The 14,641-nt window shown below is 44.4% G+C and overlaps 1 protein-coding gene across 1 annotated transcript in view; it reads right to left on the minus strand.

Annotated features, from left to right (window-relative positions):
* LOC115004648 (regulating synaptic membrane exocytosis protein 2-like) overlaps positions 1 to 14,641 on the minus strand; it is a 52,022-nt gene that overhangs the window by 12,382 nt on the left and 24,999 nt on the right. Inside the window, 11 exon segments of the mRNA XM_029426345.1 lie at positions 3,597 to 3,806; positions 4,303 to 4,362; positions 4,669 to 4,737; positions 6,993 to 7,100; positions 7,693 to 7,820; positions 8,164 to 8,243; positions 10,516 to 10,642; positions 12,090 to 12,261; positions 13,187 to 13,317; positions 13,916 to 13,951; positions 14,051 to 14,139. Coding sequence (XP_029282205.1) covers positions 3,597 to 3,806; positions 4,303 to 4,362; positions 4,669 to 4,737; positions 6,993 to 7,100; positions 7,693 to 7,820; positions 8,164 to 8,243; positions 10,516 to 10,642; positions 12,090 to 12,261; positions 13,187 to 13,317; positions 13,916 to 13,951; positions 14,051 to 14,139 — 1,210 coding nt within the window.

A 14,641-nucleotide genomic window follows, 5' to 3' on the forward strand; every position in this document is an offset into this window, starting at 1 on the left:
TCCGAAGGCAAATTGGTCTCAGGCGAGGGGCCAGACTAAGAATGGTTCAAAAACGACCTCATGATAGAGAGTGAAAGGAAAGGAGAGAACCTGCCCGGAAGAAGCCCGGGGCCCTCGTCTGGAGCCAGGCCCAGAGGGAGGGGCCGACAGCGAGCGCCTGGTGGCCGGGTTTGCCACAGAGCCCGGTCGGGCATAGCCCGAAGAAGCTACATGGTGCTTCCCATCCATCCATCCTGTGGGCCCACCACTCACAGGAAGAACCGCTGGGGTCGGGTGTGCTGTTACATGGGTGGCAGTGATGGTCAGGGACCTCGACGGACCAGACCCGTGCAGCAGAGGCTGGCTCTGGGGACGTGGAACTCTCTGTGGGGGAAGGAGCCGGAACTAGTGCGGGAGGTGGAGCGCTACCAGTTGGATCTGGTGGGGATTACCTCCACGCACAGCCTTGGCTTTGGAACCGTACTCCTGGATAGGGGTTGGACTCTATTCTTCTCCGGAGTTGCCCAAGGTGTGAGGCGTCGGGAGGGTGTGGGGATACTCACAAGTCCCCGGCTGAGCGCCGCTATGTTGGAGTTCACCCCGGTGGACGAGAGGGTGGAAGAGAGGGTCGCCTCGCTACGCCTTCGGGTTATGGGGGGGAAAACTCTGACTGTTGTTTGTGCCTATACCCCAAACCGCAGTTCGGAGTATTCAGCCTTCTTGGAGACCCTGAATGGAGCCCTGCAGGAGGCTCCGGTAGGGGACTCCGTAGTCTTGCTGGGAGACTTCAACGCACACGTGGGAAACGATGGAGACACCTGGAGAGGCGTGATTGGGAGGAACGGCATCCCTGATCTAAACCCGAACGGTCATTTGTTGTTGGACTTCTGTGCTAGTCATGGAATGGCCATAACAAACACCATGTTCGAACATAAGGATGCTCATAAGTGCACGTGGTACCAGAGCACCCTAGGCCAAAGGTCAATGATCGATTTCGTAATCGTATCATCTGATCTGAGGCCGCATGTTTTGGACACTCGGGTGAAGAGAGGCGCGGAGCTGTCAACTGATCACCATCTGGTGGTGAGTTGGATCAAGGGTTGGGGGAAGACTCTGGACAGACCTGGTAAGCCCAAACGGGTAGTACGGGTGAACTGGGAATGTCTGGAGGAAACCCCTGTCCTGGAGATCTTCAACTCACACCTCCGGCGGAGCTTTTCAGACATCCCTGTGGAGGTTGGGGGCATTGAACCTGAGTGGGCGATGTTCAAAATCAATATCGCTGAAGCTGCGGTGATGAGCTGTGGCCTCAAGGTCTTAGGTGCCTCCAGGGGCGGTAACCCTCGAACACCGTGGTGGACCCCGGTGGTCAGGGAAGCCGTCCGACTGAAGAAGGAGTCCTTCCGGGTCATGTTATCCGGGAGGACTCCGGAAATAGTTGCCGGGTACCGAAGGACTCGAAGGGCGGCAGCCGCTGCTATGCCAGATGCAAAGCAGCGGGTGTGGGAGGAGTTCGGAGAAGCCATGGAGAAGGACTTTCGGTCGGCACCAAGGTGCTTCTGGAAAACCATCCGGCACGAAAGCGGGGAACCATCCAAGCTGTGTACAGCAAGGGTGGGACCCTGTTGACTTTGACTGAGAAGGTTATCGGGCAGTGGAAAGAGCACTTTGAGGAACTCCTGAATGCGACTAGCACGCCCTCTATGGTAGAGGCAGAGCAGGATTTCAATTTCAATGGAGGTCAATTTCCCTGACAGAAGTCACTGAGGTAGTCAAACAACTCCACAGTGGCAAAGCCGCAGGGGTTGATGAGATCCGACCAGAAATGCTGAAGGCTTTGGGTGTTGAGGGGCTGTCTTGGTTGACACACCTCGTCAACATTGCGTGGAAGTCTGGGACAGTGCCTAGGGGTGGCAGACCGGGGTGGTGGTTCCCCTATTTAAAAAGGGGGACCAGAGAGTGTGTGCCAACTACAGGGGTATCACACTTCTCAGCCTCCCTGGTAAAGTCTACTCCAAGGTACTGGACAGGAGGGTTCGGCCGGTAGTCGAACCTCTGATTGAAGAGGAACAATGCGGATTCCGTCCTGGTCGTGGAACAACGGACCAACTCTTCACTCTCGCAAGGATCCTGGAGGGGGCCTGGGAGTACGCCCATCCGGTCTACATGTGTTTTGTGGATCTGGAGAAGGCGTATGACCGGGTCCCCCGGGTGATACTGTGGGAGGTACTGCGGGAGTATGGGGTGAGGGAGTCGCTTCTGAGGGCCATCCAATCCCTGTACGCCCAAAGCGAGAGTTGTGTCCGGATACTCGGCAATAAGTCGGACTCGTTCCCAGTGAATGTTGGCCTCCGCCAGGGCTGCGCTTTATCACCAATCATGTTTGGAATTTTCATGGACAGGATATCGAGGCGTAGTCGTGGAGGAGAGGGGTTGCAGTTCGGTGGCCTGAGGATCTCATCGCTGCTCTTTGCAGATGATGTGGTCCTTATGGCATCATCGGTCTGTGACCTTCAAAAGTCACTGGATCGGTTCGCAGCCGAGTGTGAAGCGGTTGGGATGAGGATCAGCACCTCAAAATCTGAGGCCATGGCTCTCAGCAGGAAACTGGTGGATTGCCTACTCTGGGTAGGGAATGAGCCCTTACCCCAAGTGAAGGAGTTCAATTACCTCGGGGTCTTGTTCACGAGTGAGGGCACGATGGAGCGAGAGATTGGCCGGAGAATCAGAGCACCGGGGGGGGTACTGCAGTCGCTTTACCGCACCATTGTGACGAAAAGAAAGCTAAGCCAGAAAGCAAAGCTCTCAATCTACCGGTCGATCTTCATTCCTACCCTCACCTATGGTCATGAAGGCTGGGTCATGACCGAAAGAATGAGATCACGGGTACAAGCGGCCGAAATGGGTCTCAGACGGGTGGCTGGCGTCTCCCTTAGAGATATGGTGAGAAGCTCAGCCATCCGTGAGAGACTCCGAGTAGAGCCGCTGCTCCTTTCCGTTGAAAGGAGCCAGTTGAGGTGGTTCATCTAGTAAGGATGCCACCTGGGTGCCTCCCTAGGGAGGTGTTCCAGGCATGTCCAGCTGGGAGGAGACCCCGGGCAAGACCCAGGACTCGGTGGAGAGATTATATCTCCTCACTGGCCTGGGAACGCCTCAGGATCCCCAAGTCGGAGCTGGAGGATGTGGCCCGGAGAAGGGAAGATTGGGGTCCCTTACTGGAGCTGCTGCCCCTGCGACCCGACCCCGGATAAGCGGTAGACGATGGATGGATGGACCTCATTTATTGTATTTGGAAACGTAGATTTCTACTGACATTTAGCAAGTAGCGGGAGTTAATTTTGGACCCTGGGTCTTAGTCATTAGTAATGGAGAGTGAAGGCTTTAGCTAGGCTACGCTACGTTAGCTAACAGCCTGTCCACTCAATATCAACAACCAACACCAGCATGCTTTAAAATAAAAGATGCAAAGAAGAAAATAAAGGTTATTACAAAAACAACAGGTTAGTAAAGTGATGTGGCGTCCAATCAGGTTGCAGAGGGGGAGGGGTTCAAATAAAAAGGGGTGTGACGTCATGCTTCAGGCAGAGCAGCTCTCTGATTGGTCCGGATCGGATCACCTGGTCAGGGCAGGTGAGGGGGGGGCGGAGCGTCCAACCCTCGGGTGGGCGGAGTCAGCCCGGTCGGTGGAGTGCGAGCGAGTGTAGACGGGCCGGTCCGCCATCGCTCGCTGGTCGGCCGAGCGAGAGCGACTGTTGTAATCCCGGCGGTCCATCCCCCGGCTGTACCTGCACATCACTATGACAACTGCTGCACCTGCAGGAGGGTTAGTGAGTCATGTCGCGTGACGACTATGTGCCGGTCGTACCTGTGGGGGGCTGCGAGGTAAACAGGAAGTTTAAGACACTGAAGAAGTAGAAAGAAAACCTGCTGGAGTTTGGCACTACATTTCCCAGAAGGCCTCAGTGACACAGCAAAGAATGAGGAAAGCTCTCAATACAGAGTTTGAAATCTGGAACGTTTTTAAGTCAAACAAAATAAAGTTTGGGGAACACTTTCTATGTCTATAATGTATTATAAACACTCATAAATATTCATAATTAAGCACATTATAATGTTTATAATGCATCATAAAAAGAGTTTTTAGTATACCTCTGAGTTGAGGTAATTTTGGTGTACAAGTGTGTTAAAGCTCCAGCTGAGGTGGGGACACTCTGCATTGAGAAAGGCTTCTAGTTGAGATGAAATATGAGTCCTCTACATCTACACCTGTCTACTGAAAAATGAGTCCTCTACATCTACACCTGTCTACAGTCAGCTGTATACCTGAGCTGCTCCACGTCGTAGGGCTCGGGGTCGTAAGGGAAGTCAGGAATGAAGTCGTGACTGAAGAGAAGAAACAGAACATCTTACTGATCTTTCACCTTCAGCTTTCCTTAGAATTACACCAGCTCATATCATGGCTGACACTTAATACTTAATTTCACTCAGATAGGAACCTTCCCGAGAGAAAAACATTATTTCAACACAGCCCCGGTTCATCTTTTAGAGGCCACACCCCTTCGAGCTCTGACCCCCTTACTGATCAATAACTAACAGGAAGTAAATCTCTTCAGAATAAGCACCACTGAGTGTTAACTGGCAATAAAACCATTCTCTAACAATACATTACACATAATCCCCGGTGCTCACCTGTAGTCCTCACTGCTCCCATTCATCATCTGGGTTGTCCACTGAGTTTGGTTTGGACCGTTAAAATATCTTACACACAGAAACACACACATACATAAGAATGTGACGACTTTTACAAACGTGACTCCTGCAACTACCGTGACTACCGAGAGTCCCGTGATTGCTGCAACTACTGAAACTCCTGCGACTACTGCGACTACAGGAATTACCGCAACACCTGCAACTACTATGATTCCTGTGACTACCGCAACTGACGCAACTACTGCAATTACTACAACTGCTGCATTTCCTGCAACTCTTGTGATTTCTGCAACTCCTACAAGTATTGTGACCCCTGAAACTATTATGTCTCCAGAAACAACTGCGACTCCTGAAACTACTGCGACTCCTGAAACATCTGCGACTCCTGAAACATCTGCGACTCATGAAACTACTGCGACTCCTGAAACTACTGCGACTCCTGAAACAACTGTGACCTCTGAAACTACTGCGACTCCTGAAACTACTGCGACTTCTACAACTCCTGAAACTACTGCAACTCCTGAAACTACTGCGACTCCTGAAACTACTGCAATTCCTGAAACTACTGCAACTCCTGAAACTACTGCGACTCCTGAAACTACTGCGACTCCTGAGACTTCTGAAACTACTGCAACTCCTGAAACTACTGCGACTCCTGAAACTACTGCGATTCCTGAAACTACTGCGATTCCTGAAACTATTGCAACTCCTGAAACAACTGCAACTCCTGAAACTACTGCGACTCCTGAAACAACTATGACCTCTGAAACTACTGCGACTCCTGAAACTACTGAGACTCCTGAAACTACTGCGACTGCGACTCCTGAAACTACTGCGACTCCTGAAACTACTGCGACTCCTGAGACTTCTGAAACTACTGCGACTCCTGAAACTACTGCAACTCCTGAAACAACTGCGACTCCTGAAACAACTGCGACTCCTGAAACAACTACAACCTCTGAAACTACTGTGACTCCTGAAACTACTGCGACTCCTGAAACTTTTGCCACTCCTGAAACAACTGCGAATCTTGAAACAACTGCGACTCCTGAGACTTCTGAAACTACTGCGACTCCTGAAACTACTGCGACTCCTGAAACTACTGCGATTCCTGAAACTACTGCGATTCCCGAAACTACTGCGACACCTGAAACTATTGCAACTCCTGAAACAACTGCAACTCCTGAAATTACTACGACCTCTGAAACTACTGCGACTCCTGAAACTACTGCGACTCCTGAAACTACTGCGACTCCTGAAACTTTTGCCACTCCTGAAACTGCGACTCCTGAAACAACTGCGAATCTTGAAACAACTGCGACTCCTGAAACAACTACAACTCCTGAGACTTCTGAAACTACTGCGACTCCTGAAACTACTCGAACTCCTGAAACTACTGCGATTCCTGAAACTACTGCGATTCCCGAAACTACTGCGACACCTGAAACTATTGCAACTCCTGAAACAACTGCAACTCCTGAAATTACTACGACTCCTGAAACAACTACGACCTCTGAAACTACTGTGACTCCTGAAACTACTGCGACTCCTGAAACTACTGCGACTCCTGAAACTTTTGCCACTCCTGAAACTGCGACTCCTGAAACAACTGCGAATCTTGAAACAACTGCGACTCCTGAAACAACTGCGACTTCTGAGACTACTGCAACTCCTAGAACTACTACAACTCTTGCAACTCCTGAAATTACTGCAACTCCTGAAACAACTGCGACTTCTGAAACTACTGCGAATCCTGAAACTACTGCAACTCCTGGTACTATAAGTACTACGGTTACTACTGTAATATTCCTACTACAGTTGCAGTACCTGTCTGGAGAATCAAGAGAGTTGACAACAGACATTCTTCTCAGTGATCTCCTGAATATAAAGAGACAGACAGTCAGACAGACCAGAATTACAAACTGAAATACAACCACTAAATCCAGTATTACAACCAGTACTAAAAACAAGACTACAATCACTGTTTGAACTAGTAATACAATATAATCGGTAGTAAAACAAGTACTACACTACTAACACTAACCCTAAAGATAGAAGTAGTAACATGACCAGTACTAAAACCAGTTGTATGGGCATTTCCAAAACAAATACAAAAACCAACACGACAACCAGTGCTAAAGCCAGCATTTCTCTTCTTATTGATTGAGTTGTTGATTCCCATCTTGAGTACATTATATCGAGCTGCAGGGATTAATTTATTTTTACTCATGTCATGTCAGGGTTTTAGGACTCATTCATGATTGGCTGGTGAGCATGCTGATTGGCTGGTTTGCCATAGTTACCTTTCCAGGCTGCTGTAATGGCCGGCGTCAGAGTATGCTCGGCTCAGTTTGGAGCCTCGCAGTAACCGCACCGCGTCCTCTCGGTACAACGGGTACAGAGGGTTTCCACTGGCAACCACAGGTCAAAGGTTAAAGGTCAGATATTAAAGGTCAGAGAGTGAGAGATGACAAGAGAGTGACAGAAGGTGTTTCTCAAAGTAAAGGATCCATAAAAACGGCTGAATTTCAGGATGCTACATCTTCAAATAACTTCGGAGGATTTCAAAGGATGCATGTGTGTATCCTCCGCGCTGCTAAAATACCCACAATCTTTTGCGCACAATACATTTTCTGTCCCTTGATTTGAACTAATTTACTAATATTTTTCAGTTGTTTCACCTCGGCATGACACAACAGCAGAGAGCGCAGAGAGGCAGCACGAGTCTGGTTGAGGAGAGAATATTAAATGTATGCTTTGTACGTTAATACATTATTCAGGGTTATTCAGATATAAGACTTATTTAACGTCACTAGGAATTACATTTTCCCGCTTTCTGGATCTGTTGTGCCATTTAGTAAATTGTTTTTAAAATAGATGTTACTAATATTATTGACGTTTTAAAAAGGTCAGTAAAAAAAAAATCCTTATTGAGGACCAAGTAAAGATTTATTTTTACATTATTGACCTTACTTTGAGAAGGCGAGCGCTCTGAGAAGTTACCTGTGAGGAGGCGGTTGGCTTGGAGACCGTGACCTCATCCTGACCACGTCGGATCGAGAGCCCTGATTGGATGCCATCAGTACCTGCTCCGGCACGGAGAGGGTGGAGCTGTGGAAGTCCCGCCCATTCTGCCAGTCTGCACGCACAGAGAAACAGAGGGGGGGGGGTGAACCATCGACCAGACTATATGTATTTTTGTTTTTATTTATCTGTTGATTCCTCTTCTTTGTAAAGCTTCAGCAGTGTATGTTATTATTATGTACTTGCATATATTTTTGTTTACTGTTTTAGCGTTGTATTTTTATGTGGAAAGTGTTTTATGGATGTAGGAAGTCTTAAACAAGCAAACTTTAGTTAAATAAACATCAGCCGGCCAAATCTTTAACAGTGAAAGTCAAGTATGAATGAATTTCTCTTTAAATCTTGTTGACTTTAACCCTGAGCTGCAAGCGTTGCAGTGCATGATGGGACGTGGAGTTCACCTGAAATCACCCCGATGCCGTCTTCACAGTCGTAATCTGAGAACTCTCCGTCACTTATCCTGTGAGACCCTGCAGGACAGTTAATCCACTAAAACTCTCAGTAATCCTCACAGGAAGCTCAGTAATCTGCACACAGAGGACAAACTACTCCGGAGAACTACAGCACAGCTTCAGTTCTGAAAACTCTCTGAGACCCTAGGGGACTTCTGAAAACCCCTGACAACATCTGCAAATAATAAATAACGTTTCATGATCTTAATAACAGAAGTTCTGTGGTTTGAATTATTAACAGATGTCTACAGACGGTAAGAAGCCCGATGCTCCTTCACAATGAACCGACATGTCTACAAACTCACTAAACACAAGAACTGAGATCAGTGTGTCTGATGAAGAGTCACAATGTGAACAGCCTGACTCATATTAACATTTAAAGCAGCGCAGAACCACACACACACGCACACACACACGCACACGCACACTGTTATTACCTGAGTTATAGTAAGGACCTTTGTCTGGCAAAGCATCATGGGAGAAAGGTAAAACAAACTCAGCAACAGAAGAAGAACATGGAAGACAAACAAACAAGACTGTGTGTCTTCAGTGTGTGTGTGTTCAGTGTGTGTGTTTTCAGTGTGTTTGACTTCAGTGTGTGTCTTCCGTGTGTGTCTTCAGTGTGTGTCTTCAGTGTGTGTCTTCAGTGTGTGTCTTCAGTGTGCATGTCTTCAGTGTGTGTCTTCAGTGTGTGTGTCTTCAGTGTGTGTCTTCAGTGTGTGTCTTCAGTGTGTGTGTCTTCAGTGTGTCTTCAGTGCGTGTATTCAGTGTGTCTTCAGTGTGTGTCTGCAGTGTGTGTGTGTCTTCAGTGTGTGTGTCTTCAGTGTGTGTCTTCAGTGTGTGTCTTCAGTGTGTGTGTCTTCAGTGTGTGTGTCTTCAGTGTGTGTCTGCAGTGTGTGTGTCTTCAGTGTGTGTCTTCAGTGTGTGTCTTCAGTGTGTGTGTCTTCAGTGTGTGTGTCTTCAGTGTGTGTCTGCAGTGTGTGTCTTCAGTGTGTGTATTCAGTGTGTCTTCAGTGTGTGTCTTCAGTGTGTGTCTGCAGTGTGTGTGTCTTCAGTGTGTGTGTCTTCAGTGTGTGTGTCTTCAGTGTGTGTCTTCAGTGTGTGTCTTCAGTGTGTGACTTCAGTGTGTGTCTTCAGTGTGTGTGTCTTCAGTGTGTGTCTGCAGTGTGTGTCTTCAGTGTGTGTCTGCAGTGTGTGTCTTCAGTGTGTGTCTTCAGTGTGTCTTCAGTGTGTGTCTTCAGTGTGTCTTCAGTTTGTGTGTCTTCAGTGTGTGTGTCTTCAGTGTGTGTCTTCAGTGTGTGACTTCAGTGTGTGTCTTTAGTGTGTGTCTTCAGGTGTGTGTGTCTTCAGTGTGTGTCTTCAGTGTGTGTATCTTCAGTGTGTGTATTCAGTGTGTGTGTCTTCAGTGTGTGTGTTCAGTGTGTGTCTTCAGTGTGTGTCTTCAGGTGTGTGTGTCTTCAGTGTGTGTGTCTTCAGTGTGTGTCTTCAGTGTGTGTGTCTTCAGTGTGTGTCTTCAAACTGTCTTCAGTTTGTGTGTCTTCAGTGTGTGTGTCTTCAGTGTGTGTCTTCAGTGTGTGTGTCTTCAGTGTGTGTCTTCAGTGTGTCTTCAGTGTATGTGTCTTCAGTGTGTGTCTTCAGTGTGTGTATTCAGTGTGTGTGTCTTCAGTGTGCGTGTCTTCAGTGTGTGTATTCAGTGTGTGTGTTTTCAGTGTGTGTAGTCAGTGTGTGTCTTCAGTGTGTCTTTAGTGTGTGTGTCTTCAGTGTGTGTGTCTCCAGTGTGTGTCTTCAGTGTGTGTCTTCAGTGTGTATGTCTTCAGTGTGTGTCTTCAGTGTGCGTCTTCAGTGTGTGTGTCTTCAGTGTGTGTCTTCAGTGTGTGTCTTCAGTGTGTCTTCGGTGTATGTGTCTTCAGTATGTGTCTTCAGTGTGTGTATTCAGTGTGTGTGTCTTCAGTGTGTGTGTCTTCAGTGTGCGTGTCTTCAGTGTGTGTATTCAGTGTGTGTGTCTTCAGTCTGTGTGTCTTCAGTGTGTGTCTTCAGTGTGTGTCTTCAGTGTGTGTGTCTTCAGTGTGTGTGTCTTCAGTGTGTGTCTTCAGTGTGTGTCTTCAGTGCGTGTATTCAGTGTGTCTTCAGTGTGTGTGTCTTCAGGTGTGTGTGTCTTCAGTGTGCGTGTCTTCAGTTTGTGTATTCAGTGTGTGTGTCTTCAGTGTGTGTCTTGAGTGTGTCCTCAGTATGTGTCCGCAGTGCTTGTTCTCAGTGTGTGTCTTGAGTGTGTCTTCAGTGTGTGTCTCACTCTGCAGCATCCTGCTGGACGCTGTGTCTTCCATCTGTCTCCTCTGCAGGTGGGGGGAGGCGTGGAGCTGCAGTTTGTACCAGTGAGGCTGATCGTCCAGCAGAGCCGAGTCCAACTCTATCAGCACCTGCAGAGAGGGGGGGTCAGAGCTCACACAGACTCTATCGTCAACTCTATATATCTGTATTATCATATTTCTGTATTATATATCTGTATTATTATATATCTGTATTATTATATATCTGTATTATTATATCTCTGTATTATATCTCTGTATTATTATATATCTCTATTATTATATCTGTATTATTATATCTCTGTATTATTATATATCTGTATTATTATATCTCTGTATTATTAACAATCTGTATTATTATATATCTGTATTATTATATCTGTATTATTATATCTCTGTATTATTATATCTGTATTATTATATCTCTGTATTATTATATCTGTATTATTATATCTGTATTATTATATCTCTGTATTATTATATCTCTGTATTATTATATATCTGTATTATTATATCTCTGTATTATTATATCTCTGTATTTTTATATCTCTGTATTATTACATCTGTATTATTATATATCTGTATTATTATATATCTGTATTATTATATCTGTATTATTATATATCTGTATTATATCTCTGTATTATTATGTATCTGTATTATATCTGTATTATTATATATCTGTATTATTATATATCTGTTTTATTATATATCTATAATTATATATCTGTATTATTATATCTCTGTATTATTATATCTCTATTATTATATATCTGTATTATTATATATCTGTATTAGTTTATCTCTATTATTATATATCTCTATTATTATATCTCTATTATTATATATCTGTATTATTATATCTCTATTATTATATTTCTGTATTATTATATCTCTGTATTATTATATCTCTATTATTATATCTGTATTATTATATAACTGTATTATTATATATCTGTATTAGTTTATCTCTATTATTATATATCTCTATTATTATATCTCTATTATTATATATCTGTATTATTATATCTCTATTATTATATCTCTGTATTATTATATCTCTGTATTATTATGTATCTGTATTATTATATCTGTATTATTATATCTTTGTTTTATTATATCTCTATTATTATATATCTGTATTATTATATCTCTATTATTATATATCTGTATTATTTTATGTCTGTATTATTATATCTCTGTATTATTATATCTGTATTATTATGTATCTATATTATTATATCTGTATTATTATATCTCTGTATTATTATTATTACAGGACAGGGACTACTTTATGTGTATAGTGAATTCCACATCTGAGCGAACAAATATGAGTAGTTCCTCAGGGCTCCATTCTGGGGCCGCTTCTCTTTACATCCACTGGCTCAGATTATTGAAAACAACAACATAAATTACGATCTCTATACAGACGACACACAGCTTTCCAGAACCATTTTACCCCAGCATCGGTGTAAGAACCTGTTTCTAAAAGTAATGCAGCTGTAAGTGTGTATTAATGTATTTATTAACAACTATAATGTTCTCCGTGTGTTCGGACCTCTCCCAGGAACTGGCTTTCCTCCTCCCGGACTCGGGCCTGATCCCACGCCGTCAGCTCCAACATGCGCTCTCCGAACTCCCGCCGGTGGACCGGAGAATACATGAAGCTCTGGTTCCAGCGCGGCTCCACCGACTTCTTCACCGTCTTTGTCCTGCGCTTACTCTTATCACTGCGAGGAGAGCAGACCATCAACAGAGAGCAACCATGTATTCTTAAAACCCACTCACGCAGTTTTCACAAAGACTCTGACCACCAACAATTTCTTATATGGGATTTGTTCTTAGGCAAGAAAAGGATCGACGCACACTCAAATATTGATAATATATAATTTAAATGACAATAATATTTTATCATTTAAAATATATATTTTTTAAATATTACCTCTGCAAACAAGGTTATTTTTTTCGGCTCAGTTTGTCTATTTGTCAGCAGGAATTCATGGAAGTTGGTGAAAGCCTGCAGCACGGGCCGAAGAACACATTCAATCTTAGAGCAGATCCAAATCACGGGGCAGATACACAAGTCATGTTTTACTTTCATTAACATTGAGAAATAGAGCATTTGTGCTGCATTCAGGTGGTGTCGGAATAATCGGAAAAATAATCTCTGAGTGACTTTCTAGTTTATTATTATTTTACAAAGCATTATGGGCATAAAACACTGAAGGACTAACAGCATCTCATGCATCATTTTTAATGTTATTTTATATTCTGATCCTCCTAAATGTGAAGCTCGTTCCCTTCCTGCACTGCACAACTATTGAAGGTTTTGTTAAGTTTGCAGTCTGGTGCTCGGCCATCTTTAGACTCTCATTTGGGCATTCTTGACTTAATTCTCTCAATTTTTCTTTTCAAACAACTGTCACGCACTTTAATTTACAAGGACAATGAGATTTATCATTATAAGAATAAATGTACAAACAATTCTGCCGTTTAAGAACACGTCATGATACTGACGCAGATGTTTCTGAACACCTTTCACAAGAACAAACCTGATTTAGGAAGATGTTGGTGAAAGAGGCTCTTTGGTCACGTCACATTTACCTGAACCAACAAATGCTCCAATATTGACCTGGACCATTTTCTTTAATATACCTTCTGTCTGGCAGGAAGTAGATCTTCACGTAGGGGTTTCTGGGTCGGCCGTCGTCTCGGACAGGAAGTTCTTTGGCTCCAAGAACCTTGACGATTAGCTGATGACCAACTTTATCATACCACAGCTTCACCTGTAAACAGTTTGAAATCAGGAGAGAACGCCATAGAACAGCAGATGAACCTCAAGAAACAAGAGAAGAACCCTGAGGAACAGGGCGGCAACTAACGATTAGTTTCATTATAGATTAATCTGCACATTATTTTCATACCTTGGCCCCCTTTTTGACGGGCAAAAAAACAGATGGCAACAGATGCCAAATGTGTGCTGTGTTGCCAAATTGGTTCAAACACGTCATTATTAACCAGAAAAGAATAAGAATACTAAAAATTAAAATAAAATGTCCGCACTATGCCAAACCGAACCAATTGTACGTAAAATTGCCCCATATGGCAACACTAAAGGGCGTAAGGGCTTTTTGCCCCCCATTCCAGTGCGAATCAGCGAACAGCAGGAGAATCCGAACATATTACATTACTAGAAAACTTCTCCCTTCGGCATATAGACTGTAGTCGTCGCATGTTTCTGTAATAAGGTATGATTTATGTGAGAGTAACAACTGGAATCTACACACACACACAACACTGGGGGGGGGGGGCCTAATTAAATACAAACTACACGTGAGGTAAACTACAGACAGACGTCTCACTCCTCTCTAAATCTACAGTTACCTGGATCCTGGGAACCAGAGGACGCCTGTTACCAGTCTGAAACACACACACACATCACCATGCAAACGTTAACTGAGAGCCTATTGGCTGCACAGTGTGCTGTGTGGTGGCGCAGTGCAAGCTGGGTAAACTTACAGACACCTGGCCGGAAAGAGCGCTAGGGCTCATGGGAGATGTGACGGAGATGGACGGGCCGACTTTCTGAGAGTTGAAGGAACTGGAACCTGAACAATTCAAACGTAGTTTAGTCACTTTATTCTTACAGATTCAAATAAACCATATTTTAATGTATTATAAGATCTTATATGCACAGATTTTTCTCTAATGAACAACCGGCTCCTGGTCACAGACACAGAGACAAGTCTCTTTGTGGTCGTTTTGTGTCACTTTGTGATTGTTAATGTTTTTGTGATGGGTTTGTGTCTCTTTTTTGTTGTTTCAATTGTATATTTGGTTGTTTTGCATCTCTTTGTGGTCGTTTTGCATCTTTTTGTGGTCGTTTTGCGTCTCTTTGTGGTCGTTTTGCGTCTCTTTGTGGTCATTTTGTCTCTCTTTGTAGTCGTTTTGTGTCTTTGTGGTTGTTTTGTGTCTCTTTATGGTCGTTTTGTGTCTCTTTTTGGTTGTTTTGTGTCTCTTGTGGTCATTTTGTGTCTCTTTGTGGTCATTTTGTGTCTCTTGTGGTCATTTTGTGTCTCTTGTGGTCATTTTGTGTATTTTTGTGGTTGT

The sequence above is a fragment of the Cottoperca gobio genome, unplaced genomic scaffold, assembly GCF_900634415.1.
Source record: "Cottoperca gobio unplaced genomic scaffold, fCotGob3.1 fCotGob3_158arrow_ctg1, whole genome shotgun sequence".
In the NCBI taxonomy this organism is placed as follows: domain Eukaryota; kingdom Metazoa; phylum Chordata; class Actinopteri; order Perciformes; family Bovichtidae; genus Cottoperca; species Cottoperca gobio.